At 40.3% G+C, this 15,518-nt stretch overlaps 1 protein-coding gene across 1 annotated transcript in view; it reads left to right on the forward strand.

Moving 5' to 3' along the window:
* Positions 1-15,518, forward strand: part of zgc:85777 (uncharacterized protein LOC405871 homolog) — a 34,798-nt gene that overhangs the window by 10,575 nt on the left and 8,705 nt on the right. Inside the window, exons 3-6 of the mRNA XM_033991529.2 lie at positions 2,983-3,112; positions 3,717-3,823; positions 8,275-8,442; positions 14,925-15,098. Coding sequence (XP_033847420.1) covers positions 2,983-3,112; positions 3,717-3,823; positions 8,275-8,442; positions 14,925-15,098 — 579 coding nt within the window. The remainder of the gene's footprint in view (positions 1-2,982; positions 3,113-3,716; positions 3,824-8,274; positions 8,443-14,924; positions 15,099-15,518) is intronic.

A 15,518-nucleotide genomic window follows, 5' to 3' on the forward strand; every position in this document is an offset into this window, starting at 1 on the left:
AAGCATGATGTTTCCACCCCCATGCTTCACAGTAGGGATGGTGTTCTTTGGATGGTACTCATCATTCTTCTTCCTCCAAACACGGCGAGTGGAATTAAGACCAGAAAGTTCTATTTTGGTCTCATCTGACCACATGACTCCCATGACTCCTCTGGATCATCCAAATGGTCACTGTCAAACTTAAGACGGGCCTGGACATGTGCTGGTTTAAGCAGGGGAACCTTCCGTGCCATGCATGATTTTAAACCATGACGTCTTAGTGTATTACTAACCGTAACCTTGGAAACAGTGGTCCCAGCTCTTTTCATTGACCAGCTCCTCCCGTGTAGTTCTGGTTTGATTACTCACCTTTCTTAGGATGATTGAGACTCCACGAGGTGAGATCTTGCATGGAGCCCCAGTCCAAGGGAGATTGACAGTCATGTTTAGCTTCTTCCATTTTCTAATAATTGCTCCAACAGTGGATCTTTTTTCACCAAGATGCTTGGCAATTGCCCCGTAGCCCTTTCCAGCTTTGTGGAGGTCTACAGTTTTGTCTCTTGTGCATTTTGACAGTTCTTTGCTCTTGGTCATGTTAGTAGTTGGAGTCTTACTGATTGTATGGAGCGGACAGGTGTCTTTATGCAGCTAACGACCTCAAACAGGTGCTTCTAATTTAGGATAATAAGTGGAGTGGAGGTGGACTTTTTAAAGGTGGACTAACAGGTCTTTGAGGGTCAGAATTCTATCTGATAAACATGTGTTCAAATACTTATTTGCAGCAGTAACATATAAATAAATTATTTTAAAAATCATACAATGTGATTTCCAGATTTTTTTTTATAGATTATGTCCAGCACTAGTGGTAATTTCCACCTGTAGTCTTTGGGCAGATGTTATGGTGGGTATGGTTAAAGTTAGGATCAGTGAATGGAAGTCAATATAAGGTCCCCAAGAAGCATGAAAACCCAACGTGTGTGTGTGTGTGTGTGTGCGCGCATGTGTGCGCGTGCGTGCGTGCATGCGTGTGCGTGCATGCGTGTGTACGGGCATGCGTGCACTCGTACGTGCGTGCCCGTGCGTGCTCGTGTGTGCGTGTACGTGCTCGTGTGTGTGCACATGTGCACAACTGTCAGGGAAGTGAGCATGAAATATGCCTAGTGACTGTGTTATATAAATGTGAGTTGCATTTGGAGTCACAATTTGTTCATCAAAGGCCCTAGTGACTCGTGTGAGGTGAAATGTGGCATTTTATTGGCTACTTTTCTCAAACCGACAGCTGAAGTGTCATTTAGATAAAAGCCAAGGAAACAAAGAGATGAAAAGAAATGATTTGTTGAAACGACATTCACACCTGTTACAGCCCATTAGGAACAGTCAGCTGCGGCCCAAGCACTTTGAGTAATGCTGTTGTTTTAATCCACTTCAGATCTTCTCCACAACAGGAAAATGGTTGTTTTGTTTTTGTGTGTAGGCAGCACGGTGGCTGAGTGGCAACACTCATGCCTCACAGCAAGAAGGTTTGGTTCGATCCCCAGGTTGCTCAGGCCTTTCTGTGTGGAGTTTTGCATGTTTCTCCCCGTGTCCGGATGGGTTTCCTCCGGGTACTCCGGTTTCCTCCATCAACTAAAACATGAACGCCCTTCGAGACAACTGTTGTTGTGATTTTGGGCGTTACAAAAATAAAATGAATTGAATTGAAAATGGCCCGTCTGCGCCAACTAGCTTCCCACAATCAACCAATGTCCAAACCTTCAGCTTTACGCTACTGTATTTAGTTCATTTATCAAGTAAGTAGCTAATTTCAGTTAAACAGCTGTGTGTCCTAACCAATTATGATCTTTAATCTGATTAGTTGATTGAGGGCCGTGAATATGCATATACATAGCTAACTTGCTAGTTGTCGAGTTCCAAATAGGAAGTGAGCATTGTCCATAGACTGTTGCCCCTCTGTCCATAAATGATGCTCTCAGGATTGTCATTTTGATTTTAAAATCTTCACATTACCCCGATCGTTTTTATTTCACTATTATGTCTGTAAATTAAAACAGCTAACCAGTGCTTTACACAAAACAAACAAAAAACAAATATAAAGGTCATACAATACTACAAGTACAATAAAACACCAAGCTGTCCTGTATAGCTAGTATTAAATGCCAGGGTGAAGAGTCTATTCTGTCTCTGTCACCTCTGCTCTTGAGCCTGGCTTTAGGCATGTCATGTATATTATCCTTTTAAAAACATATCTCAGAATTATGTAACAGTTTAAAATCTAAATGATAATTTTATTACAGAAACAAATATTGTATCCCAATGAGTTACAGAAAAGAAATAGTGCAAGCAACCTTCCTTCCTCTCCGTATTGGATTATGTGGATGTGGTACGTCCAGACTTCAGCCTCTGCTTTGAAACCAATAGATCTGCTCTTTCACTCTGCCCTTCGTTTTATCACAGGTGATGGATTTGTAACTCATCACTGTTTTCTCTATGAAAAAGTGGGTTTGCCATCACTGTCTGTTAGAAGAGAACAGCACTGCATTAAGTTTATCTATAAGGGATTACTTCAAAAACTGCCAGAATACCTCACCTGCTTGTTAATTATTGATAGCGAAATGTTTTATACCAGATCACATGACTGCATAAAGCTAAGGACGAGCCGCACCAGAACTGAAATGGGAAAGAGGGCTTTTAGCGTTTCTGCTTTACAAAAATGGAATATGCTCCAAGGAAAAGCAAACCTGGACATGTTGGTGACACAATTGCAGTTTAATAATCTGATAACAAACTTTTATACACACACATGCACTTGTTTTTGATGTTTAATATGGACTTATTTGTTTTGATTATTGTATTTTAAACAGGGCGCCCATGAAAGAGAGAGCCCAAGCGTTCTCATTGGGTCCCCCTGTATAAATAAAGATAAATAAATAAATAAATCTTAACCTTCATTTTAGCATTTTCTCGTGTGTGTGTTGTCTACCTGTTGTGTTGACCTGTGTGCAGAGTACGGAGGGCTGGGGCTAGACTTCAGCTACAGCATGGCCGTGTCAGAGGAGCTGGGACACATCCGCTGTGGAGGCGTTCCCATGGCGATTGGAGTGCAGACCGACATGGCCACGCCTGCCCTGGCCAGGTGTGTCTGTAAAAATCGGCCACCTAATCCTAATCTCAGTGTCTGTCCGAAAATCACACTTAAATAGTTTTATAAAATTTTGCCTCCCTGAAACATAGAGATTTTGCTCAGTGTTAAGAACGTTACCTTCTGTATTTGTGAGTTAATTAAGAAAATCTGATACTAATTTCTACTAAACCTAGTATTGACACTAGATACAAATTTGACCATTATCAATACTAAAAAAGTCACATTCACAGGACAGAAAGTAACATTTTCTGAATATCTTTAGAATGATGTTGAGCTGCATCAGAACAAGTATAAGACACATAGACTAGTATACACCCATGGACCACTATGAAACCTACTGGACACAGAGGGATTACACAGACATAAGGCCACATGGGAATGGTAATATAAAGTATATGGAAAGTACTATGATTTAATGTTGAAAATGACATTCTAAACTCCTAAACAAGGAGTGTTTTTGTTTTGGGTTTTTTTGGGTTTTTTTTAATCATCATTGTGGTATCGGAATCGGTATTGAGTATCAAGTCTCCCTCTCTACCCCTCCCTCATCTGAACACATGTCCCCTCTCCCTCTTTCGCCTGTGTCTGTGATCAGGTTTGGCTCTGAGGCCCTGAAGAAGGAGTTCTTGCTTCCATCTATCCTGGGGGAGAAGGTGGCATGCCTGGGCGTGAGCGAGGGGGGAGCTGGCTCCGATGTCTCCAGTACGTCTTACATGTTTTAATTGTAACACATTAGCATTTGACAGTTTAAAGAGCACATATGGTGCATTCTTGTGGCTATAGAGGTTATGCAGATGACACCACAGCATTCTGAACTTTTAGAATGAGTGGCATTATTATGAGTGTCAATGGCATTGTAATGACATTTTCTCCTGTAAAGATCAAAACACATCTAGTGTGAAAATGTGAAAGAGCTGCTATAGCTTTATACCAAATAGAAGTCTGCAACTCTGCTAAATATTTATTTTGTACCTGACATTTAAAACAAGAAAACAGAAAACCCATTAACAATTAGTTAAACAACAGGGACACTGCAGACATGCACTGATGCAGACTTTAGTTCAGACGTTCAGTGGAACTGAATGTTTCTCTTCTTAAAGAGCATGTTTCTGAAAGACTCAGGCACAGCAACAATGGAGGGTTTTTATCTGACAGACTCCAAACTGAGGCAGCATCATTAGGACATACCTGGGGTCAAAAGTTTTAAAAACCCTTTAAGGACTGAGCACACTATAGACTCGTATAGCTCACGTAGACTTTTATTCTTTTTTTAGCCATAAAAATCATGTTAATGGAAGTATCAGAATTTACTGCATTTTTTCACACAACCACCTCTATTTTACACATCCATCCGTATCTTTTCTTTTATGCATCGAATAAGTGACTGGGAAAATCCCAGCAGCCCCGCGCTCTCATTCGTCACCTTCGAGGGACAACATAAGCAGATTACCGTAATGTCGGTAAAATATTTAAATAGCCCCGTGCCTCCGCTTTGAGACGGCGTTTGAATTTACATGAGAGCACAACTGGTTGCGGAGTTACGGTACTGGAAAGTCCACAACCGTGCTCTATTGGCAACGACAGCATCCGACACTTTAGGGTTAAAATAATTTACATAAGTCTCAGGGTGTGGTCATAATGAACTCTTAACAAAGCAGCCATTTTGAAAGCTTCAAAAACTCTTGCAAAAATTGTCAGATCTGGACGAACCCAGCTTTTGTGTATTTTGAAGAACTGAATTAGCATTTTTTGAGTGTTTATTAAAGACCAGTATGTTTTTAATTTAAACAGTATAACATGGTAAAAAACACAAAAATGCATTTTTGCATAATATGTTCTTTAAAAGGCCCTGATCTGTGTTATAAAGTTGTTTGCTTATCAGAAACATACCTAGAGTTTTCTTTGTTTAATTCACACGTTTAACACAAAAACCCTGCATATTTAGGCTGAGTTCTTTTCTCAAACTGAAAACACTCTGTTCCACCTTGTGATGTCATGTGGTAATACAGGAAGTGCTCCACTGTGTTTTTAAACTGCATACACCTTCACTAGAATCATTTGGATGATTTCAGTCCTGGAATTTCCAATGTTTACTGAATAAAAGGTAAAACTTAGCTGTTAATTGCCACTTCATGACATCACAAGGTGGAACAGAGCATTTTGAGCTTTGGAGATGTCGGTAAACTAATAATAAAGGATTACTCAAACGTGATTGAAACAAAGCACAGCTTCATTTATGTTTTTGATGAGGTAACAACATTCTAACATGGCTTAAAGATCACAAGAGTCAATTTGCATAATAGGACCTTTAACAATAACTCAAATGATGGAGAACAACACTTACTGACAACAAGACATTCAACAAGACATAACTGTGTGAGTCCTGCTTCAGTAATTATATCAGGTAAAATAGTTACATTTGATTTTAACTTATCGATCTTAAAGGTGCACTGTGTAACTTTTCTGGTGGAGGGTCCACATCCTGCTTGTCTCCATGGTGATGTTATGACTTTAGTACTATACAATGGAAAATTTCAGCTAAACATTTAATACATGTAATAATAATATTCATAAAATATTTTAATTGCAAAAATACCTTAAAGATATATTCTTGCAATGAGTGATGTTACCTCTCCACTGATCTAACCTCTACCTTTGAGATAGATAGGTGTTATATAGTGTTATATATTATATAGTGTTTTTACATAGAAGTATGATGCAACTAAGAAACTTTATTACTTAAAATATCCTTCATAGGCTTAATGCCAAATTGTGGAACATTCTTGGTTTCTTGGTGGAACAAAATGGTTTCAATAGGAATGAGTGAAAACCATGGATTACTTTATTTCACTGGACTCATTCTGCAATGAGTTTGTGTTCACAAGTAACGCATTGCTCGATTAGCGTAGCATTCACAGGGGATTTGTTTACTCTCCAACTGTTCATTCCTGTTGCTGACAGCAGAGGGTGCACCGATGGATAAATGTCTGATTGGAAACAGAGGTGAAGTTTATGAAAGTACATTTTACAAATGTAGACATTATTTTAAATTAGAAAATGTGAAATACTAATCCCAACATGACTAAAAGCATGTTGGAATTAAAGCCACAAGAAGTATACCTAATGTGTTCTTTAAAACCCCTTAGCATTCCAGGTCATTTTGGTGAAACTGCCTTTGTTCTGACCTCTCCAAATTAAAATGATCACCATTATTGAACCCTCAGTCATAAATAAACAAGTTTAGGGTCTTTGTAAAAGTAACACCCTATAGTTTTACCCACAGGTGTCAGAATCACTGTAAGTCTGTCTTCTGAGCATTTATACACTTTGGAACACACATAAAAAAATAAAAAAAAATTCTCATCCTCGCCTACATTTTTTTTGTGAAAATTAAGGTATTGAAAGCTGCAGTAGGAGCTGGGGACAAAAATACACCATATCTCAACTGACAAGATTGTTGACCACTTACATTTCAAATTTGAGGTCAATATCTAAAAAAATGAGAGTTTTACAATCATTTTATCATGAGTAAGTCCAGGCCTCTCCAAACCTATTCGAATGAAGACATTTGGAGAACGTTTGGGAAAAAATGCAATAACTTTTGAATGTTTCAACCCACAGACATCAGTGAGGCTCAACTGAAAACTCACACTGAGAGGAATCTGTATCTGTATCTGCTCTATTACTGTACATTTATATATCAAAATACAATATAAAATGTATATTTGTATATAAAATACAGTCAAAACAAGTGCTATGGGTCAAAATAAATATATATTTACAAACCACACACTGCAAACAGTGAACAAACGCACACCTCAAAATGTAAACAAACACACACTGGAAACTAAGAACACACTGTACACTCATGTACAGTGTGACAGTCATTCTGTGACAGTGGCTCAGTGGTTAGAGATTTGGTCCCCCAACCCGAAGGTTGGAGGATCGAGTCCCACTCGGACGAATTTCTGTCATTGTGTCCTTAGTTCTGTCATTATGTTCTTAGGCAAGACCCAAGTGGTGCGTGAATGATCAGGGTCGGGGTGTGCAGATTGGCATTAGCTAATGCTAATAATTACACATAATACATATTTGACCCACAATTAAGTCAATAGCAGAATAAACCACACTTACCGATCAGGAACAGCATCCAGTCCATCAAATAAGCTAAGATCCTCTACTCCTGAGTCCACCATGAGATCTTCACTCGGTTCCACGAACCGCTCCGGGTCCGAGATGCCTCTAGTTTAACTTGTACAAACATCCACAGTGTCCTCGGTCGCGTACTTCCTTAGTTTTGTTTGTTTCATCATGTTTAAAACGCAAAACTGCTGCGTAAAACTACGCGATTACACATGCGGATCTTTGCATCCAGTCTCCTCCTTTTACGCGCGCAGCAAACTCCGTCTGTTTACGGGAAACCATTGCATGTCATGCATCGTCATGTTCCACTGCTCATTGGCTTTAAGGGGAAAACATCACTAAACATGTGTAATGTAACTGCTTGAAGGGGGAGAGTGGGGCGTACTCTTTCAGTCATCTGTAGCACTCATTACTCTCCGGGGCTCCAGTAACCCACAACCCCACCTTATTGGCCAACTTTGGTGTCAGTCATAAGCTAACAAGATTGATTTGCACTGAGGAACAAAGTTGGCGCTGTCAGAAGTTTATTATGCTTGAAATCGACAAAAGAAATGCAAAAAAGTGATGGAGCAGATTTCACTTTCCTGCAGCAGATTGGACATGGAGGATCTAACTTCCTTTGTGGACATAATTTCTTGACTGCATTATATTCTCTGGACCTTTACGGAACAAAAGAAACCAACTTTGTGTGAATATGTTGATGTTTGACAGAACCAGAGCGCTCAAATGTAAGTGAAGTCCAAATCCACATTTCTGACTTTTCTGTAAAAAACGCTCTCCTGTCAGCACTGTGGTGATTACAGGTGTAAATAGTTAACATATTCAGAAAGATGAGTGCCGTAGCTTTCATTTGATGTGTAGATTGTTTGTGTGGGTGACACAGAAATACACGTACATTGCTGTAAAGTGTAAGGTCAAGTGGTTAAGACAGTATTTTCATCAGACAACACTTTTCTTTGAACGTGTAAAGAGATAAATCCTACAGAGAGACTCACCTGAGTATGTTGCAGGCATCAGGACGAAGGCCGTGAGAAAAGGAGATGAGTACGTAATCAACGGAGGCAAAATGTGGACCACCAACGGCACCCAGGCAGACTGGATGTGTCTGCTCGTCAACACCAGCGACGGGCTGCCCCATAAGAACAAGTCACTCATCTGCCTGCCCATGAACCTGCCAGGTAATTGGTGTGCTGTAAGGTACTCTGTCAGCTAGGGCAGTAGGCCTTTAGTTGTTTAGTCGATTACTTGGTGGATGGAGCCTTACGCTGGGTTTGTCCTCACTGCAAGGCAGCTCCGATAACTGCAGTGCATATTTGACAAAAGTGACGCCGTTTCATGAGCGTTCCCGCGGAAACACACACAACCCGCACTATGCATACAGGCAGTGTACACTCAAGTACATTGTGTTTATTTATTATTCGGACCCCCATTAGCTGCAGCGAGCTGCTGCTGTTCTTCCTGAAGACTTATTTTAAAAATAGATCTACATTTAATTTCGTCATAAAATATATATTATAAATAACATGCAATTTTATTTCATCCCAGCACAGTTGAGCAGTTACTTAAAATGTAGAGCAGTCCTTCCACATCACATCCTTCTCATCACTTACTCTACTTGTGCATGCCTCTATAAATGACTGTTCAAACCATTTGCATTCACTTTTGGTAAGTTCCTTCTCATTGCATGCCTGGTGTCATACATATCTTTGTCATTAATAAATTCATGATGTTTATATAGCATGAATTGGAGGTTCTGTTTCAGAAACATTTCTAACTAAAGTAAACAAAGAATCTAGCAGCTGATCCTTCACAAATAACCTCCGAAGTCTTTGCTCTTTAATTCCTTCTCAGTACTTCGCATGCTACTCTTTTCTGGATCTTGTGTAGTTTTTCTATCAGATCTGCTTTTGTATTTGACCAAACTGTGGGACAATAATCCAAGTTAAAACAGCACCGCTCAAGTGATCTGCTTTAGTGAGTGTTGGTTTAAAAAAGGTGTGCATCTATTAATGAAAGATAATACACCACTAATTTTGTTCTTATTTTTATGTTGTTTCCATGTCAGTCTATTATCTATTGTGATGCTAAGCAGGCATAATAGACTTTCTGCACTTGTTTCATGGACTCATGATTTCTCATTGAATTTAACTCTCAAACTTATTACAATACAATTAGTCTAGGCTACATTCAACACCAAATGATTGTGCTGCACCTAGTTTGCAACAGACTGGAGCTCCTTATTGAACACTGTATTCAGCTCTTCAGCAGTTGATGCAAAACTTTACCAAGTTGAATCATATGCATACAAAACAGGTATAGCTTTTTCAAGTACAATGGCAGATCATTAGTAAACATACAGTATAATAATGGACCTAAATAGCTGCCATAGGAGACCCCACAAGCCACTTCTGATTTCAGAAACGCTAAAAACACTGAGTTCTCCTTTTTTAAATATGTCGTAACAGCTAGTGCAGGTGCAGACCAAGGAGTGCAGACTCCGGGCAAGTTGACAGTGTTTATTTACAGTTTGTGCAAAAGACAGTTCAGATAGTTCATTTATCACACACAGGACGTAGGTAGCGGGAGGCAGACCAGATGGGGGTAGGGCAGGAGCAGGAAAACCAGGACCGGAGCGGGAGCGGAGACTGCCAGGACCGGAGCACGACGAGACCAGGGACAGGACCAGGGAAGACTGAGCAGGAGTGATCCAGAGAGCGGGAGCCAGAGCAGGAGACAGGAAGCAAGCCGGAGACCAAGACAGGGCAGGAGGCAAAGCAGAGTGTCGACTGTACCGGAGCTGGAGCGCAGAGGCAGGAGCGGGAACGAGCAAGAGCAGGAATCTGGAAAGTGGCAAAAACTCCAATGAGCAAACAGGCGGACAGGTAACAAAATAGAAAAACTAGGCTAGAGCATTCACATTGACACGCGGACGGTCTGGCCCCGAGTGTCTTCTGCCGAGCCCTCATATACTCGGCAGTAGGTGCAGGTAATTGCGCTGATGCGCTCCAAGTGCGTGTGGGAGGATTCAGGAACTCCGCCCAGCTCCAGGCAGACAGGTAGGGGAGGGGGAGAGAACACAGGAGGACAGGAAAAACAGGCATCATGACAATAACTTTGCAGTCATTGTTTTGATGAGATTTCAAATCTATAACCCTGTATTTTGTCCAGGAGTATTTGATAATTTATGATATCCAAAGCCTCAGAGAAGTCTAACATTACTGCTTCAATATACAGGGTCCATAAAGTCTCTTTTACAGTTTAAACAATGTATTTCAAAGGCAATTGAGAAGACACCTTAAGGACTGAACACATTATAGACCATTATAGCTCGCCTAGACTTTTTTTTCTTTTTTTAGCCACAAAAATCATGTCATGTTAAAGGACGTATCAGCATGTACTTTTGCCCTTTTTCACACAACTACCTCCATTTTACATATCCAGCCTTATTTTTCCTTTGATACATCAAATAAGTGTGTAATACCAATTTAAGTAGAAGAAAAATATAAAAACAAATGTACTTTTGAGTCACTTTTATGTAAGCAAACAATGAAAAAACTATCTGGCTCAGAGCTCTAGCTCAGAAACACTTTAGAATACATATTTGAACAATAATCAATATTTATAGAAGAGATTATAGAGATATGCATATTGTACTTAGGGTTAGGTTTTTACAGCCCTTCCTATAAAAAAAAATGTCAAGACATCGATTTTGCCAGGTCATATTTTTTTGAATGTTTATTAAAGAATATCTGAAGTTCTGCAGCTTATGAGTTTGCAATCTTTAGTCAAATATCCTTTCTGGAAAATTTTGCAATAGTTTAAAATCAGTGCTTATACAATAACAAGTGAAAAAAGAAAAACAATAAGAAAATCTGAAATTATCTTTTATTCTTTCAATGAAGAGGAAATAGAAAAATAGATCAACAGTGCAATATTATATACATTTACAAAATTAACTGAAAAATAAACATGAACTGTGCAACATTATATACAATAATTTACAAAATCAATTGAAATATAAAAATGAACTGTGCAACATTATATACAATAATTTACCAAATCAATTGAAATATAAAAATGAACTGTGCAACATTATTTACAATAATTTACAAAATGAAGAGCTTTCAATGTCTTTTACAGCTCTGATTCAGGCATAGTGTGGTACATCCTGAAACAGGTCCTGTCCAGCTGCATGCATCCTGACACTGCCAGGGAGTGCAGTGTCTGCAGAGGACACACTGGTGCCATTCAATTCTAGCCTTTTGTCTCGTTAACTGTTCAGAGCTGGTGGGGACAGGGTGGTTGGGTGTGGGCACTTTGGGCTGTGTTTTGAGGGGAACTCCTAAAAGTTGTGCTGTGACCTTCTCCTGAAAATCCTGCCTAGTGGGGGGTCTTTCGCCACGCAGGGTCGACAGCTCTTTTGAAATGATAAAGCTGTTGGTGACAGCAATGTCCAACATCTGCTGGAAACCAGTGATGTACAACCTCCTCGTTTTCCTGTGGACTGTGTTGGTGCCCAGCAGCTGGTCAGATATGTCCACTCCATGTAGCCATTGTACTCACCCACCGCTGTGGGCCTGGGGATAGACACCCGTTCATACGTGCCATCTGCCTTTTTCCTCCATCGCAGCACCACTTCTCCAGCGCACACTGAGTGGACATTTGTACACATGGACACCTCCCTTGTGTCCATCCATTTAACAAATAAAAAGGTCCCCATCCCTCAACCAACAAATGGACCCTCATGGCGATCTCTTTGTTAGGCCGTTCACCTGTGTCGTGGGAACTCCGATCGTCTCCTGCTTGTACATTCCACAGGCTCCAAACCCTTGCCAACCCAGGTGGCAGAATAGTTGTGGGTTCGTGTAAAAATTGTCACAATGAACAATATACCAACTTCCCAAGTAGTCCTTGTTGACATGGGAGAAAACAAGAAAACAAAATCAAATGAAAGTCCATTCACTGAGCCTTGGGATTTTGACTTTCCAGTGTACAGCTGGTAGTTGTGCGTGTAGCCATTCTTCTCTGCCAACACAAAAAAATTCAGGCCCCATTTTTGTAGGCTTGTCCCTCATGTACTGCTTGAAGGACAGCCTTTCTTTGGTGGCTACCATCCGTTCATCCACTGAAATGGCGAGGATCGTAAACACGGTGAAGGAGGTCATAGTCCTCGGTTCCCCTGGTCAGGTCATTTTGGACATCTTCAGGGACCCTGATGTGGAAAAACAACAAAATGCTCTTCAACCTGTCCTGTGGCATGACAGTAGCAAGGAAGGGCACTTCAGAGATGGTCTGCTTTCTCAAGTAGTCTGTCATTTTAGGGAGATTCATCACTCCCATGTACAGCAGAAGGCCAAGGAATTTCTTCAGCTCCTCAGGGGTTATATCCGTCCACTGACTCTTTCTCCCTCTCTCCTGGTATCAAGCAGCACTTTTGTTTGAGTTGGAGCATAGTACCCTCAACACCTCTGCATCAAAAAAAAAACAACTGAAGAAAATGTCGAGAGGAGTTTGTGTCCCACTATTTAGAGGAGCTTGGATTCCTGGTGTCCGCCTGGGAACAAACGTCCGTTTGGTGGTGCCACATCAGGATCCTCATCTGTCCTCTATGCCCTGGAAGTGGGACTAGGTGGTGAGCGGCTTCTGAAAGTGCCCCCTCTGTGAATACAATGGCCACGACTGTGGCCACCAGATGGCCCATCTCTCAAATTCATACTGGGGAAAAAAAGAAAACAATAACAAAAATAATTTTTGTGTGATAATTGTATGATAACATTGTGATAAAAAGACAGATTTGCTTCAGATTATTACTTATTCAGGTGAATGTGGTGGGATAGTCTCCCCTCCGCTCACTCATTCTCCTCAACACTGTCCACCTCCATGGAGACACCCTCCTCTATGAGGCAGTGTGGTGTCTTGGGTAGCCATGTTGACCTCCTCAAACAATCCTGCTTTACTCCTCCTGTCCTAGAAGCTGGACTAGGGGTGACCTTCTCCTCTCACCTCCTCTCTTATGCCCCCGGTGCTTACAGCGACCTCTTGAAGGTTCCATGACAGGGCTTTTTGTAAAAAAAAAAAAACCATCAAAACATGTTTTAGTTGTCTGAGAGTTGCAATAACAATGTTATTGCAACTGTTATATAAATTATATCAAGTAGTTATTAATGAATGTGTTTTGTACATGCATGCAGCCTGTAGAACATGGAGGCAGAACACGCACTGTCTCTGAATGACTAACAGCAGATTTTATTTGGTGCTTCTATTTTATCATTGAATTTGTCCACAATGCATTCATAATTTAGAGCTTATATGTCTAATGGCTTTACATATGCATACACTAGATTAGTATTTTATTTGCAATATAGTAAAGGTTATTATTTTTGGTGCTCCAAAAACTTTAAGCCGCGCCAAGTAGCTTTACTCCCGCAAAATAAAGATTTGCGGACGTAGTGTCTACTATAGAACGCCAGTACTGTACTGTGCACTACTTTACAAAGATAGCAGATTTACTGTAACATACAAGTCTTCTTTGCACGCTAGCTGTTATCATTTAGACAATGAAATGTAGTCTTTGACGTCACTTATCTGGAGTGAGAGGACTGCTGCCCAGCTTCATCTCCTTCGCCCACCAGCCTAGCCTCTTCCTCGTCACCGTCTGGCACAAAGTCCGCCTCCTTCTTCACCCATTTTTGTTTTGAAAACATGTTCAAATAACAGACTACCTTCCCAATGTTTAAATGATGTAAATTATCCCAAAAACTTTGATAAACTAACAAACTTTCACTGCTACTGCGAGCGTCCCCAGAGTGATGCCCCTAGCATTGCCTGGGAGAATCCCCGTGGCACCTGCGCTCTGATTGGTCATCTTCGAGGGACAACATAAGACAGTAACATAATATATTGTAAGATTTGAATTTACATGATAATTGAATTGTTTGCAGAGTTTTACAGTAATGAAAATTCTGCATCCGTGAATCTATCGGCAGCTATAGCATCTGCCGCAATAGGGTTAAGGACTTAATCAAACTTGTTCTATTGTACTCAGACGTTTCCATTTTTTTTTTTTTTACCTAATGTAATACACTTATATACAGGCACCTCAGAGGTTCTTGGTTACCCACTTCTATTTCTATCCAACACTGTCCCTGTCTCTTTAAATTTCTTGTGCTGTGCATGAATTAATGGATATGACGGTTGATCTCTTCCAAACTTTGTTCTGAAGTTTTAGTGATTATGCATATCTGATTTTGTCTTCATAAAACCACCTTCTCTTGAGGAGGAGCCATTTCTTAGGGTTTCATTGAAAAGGACACAATTTATGTAAAATGTTCAATGTTCATGTGACCAACAAGTCAACAATTCAGATTCTCAGGTAGGCTTTAAAATGGCCTTGTAGTCCATATAGAACTTTGCTGTCAAGATCGTCATCCCCATGCAAAATAATACAATCCCAACTCCCACGGCAACTTCCAGAATAAGGTGAATAGGCATGCTGAAAATCTATGAGTAATCCGTTTGTTAGAATTTTTTTTTTTTTTTATTTGATCAGACACAACCCTTTACAATATTTTACGAGTTAATGGTAAGAGACTGATGGGGCATGTCTGTAAAAGTGCATATGTGTATACATATGTGTAACTGTTCATATATTGTGTTGCAGGAGTACACATCGCCCGCTCCATCAGTAAAATGGGCATGTGGTCCTCGGACACAGCAGAGGTGTTTTTCGATGACGTCCGTGTGCCCTGCTCTAACGTGATTGGTCAGGAGGGCATGGGGTTCTCCTATCAGATGCTCCAGTTTCAGGAGGAGCGCCTCTGGGCTGTGGCCAACAGTAAGTTCTTTGGGCTTTGCAGTGAGACTGTCCTTAACAAATGCAGACTGGGTTTAGGCCATAATAATTGTTGAAGATTATTTAGCTGGGTGAAAAAAAGGTAAATTTGAATTAACTTTGCTGTTGCTTCCAAAATGTTTTTTTTTTATTATACCAGTGATTTACAGTGAATTAAGCTTGACATTCCTCGCCATAGGATAATGTGTGTGTAATCCCTAAATCGTCCAAGTTTGATCTGTAGTAAAAGAAAAATTCTAATCTGTCATCTGGACAAAAAGTTGTAAAAGTGAAGACATTTCACTGCTCATCTAAGCCACTCAGAACTAAAGAAGCTGGATGAGCAGCTAGATGTCTTCACTCTTACAACTTTTTGTCCAGTTGACAGATTAGAATTTTTCTTTTACATAGAAAACATACATT

Source organism: Periophthalmus magnuspinnatus, chromosome 11 (assembly GCF_009829125.3).
Source record: "Periophthalmus magnuspinnatus isolate fPerMag1 chromosome 11, fPerMag1.2.pri, whole genome shotgun sequence".
NCBI classification, from domain to species: domain Eukaryota; kingdom Metazoa; phylum Chordata; class Actinopteri; order Gobiiformes; family Gobiidae; genus Periophthalmus; species Periophthalmus magnuspinnatus.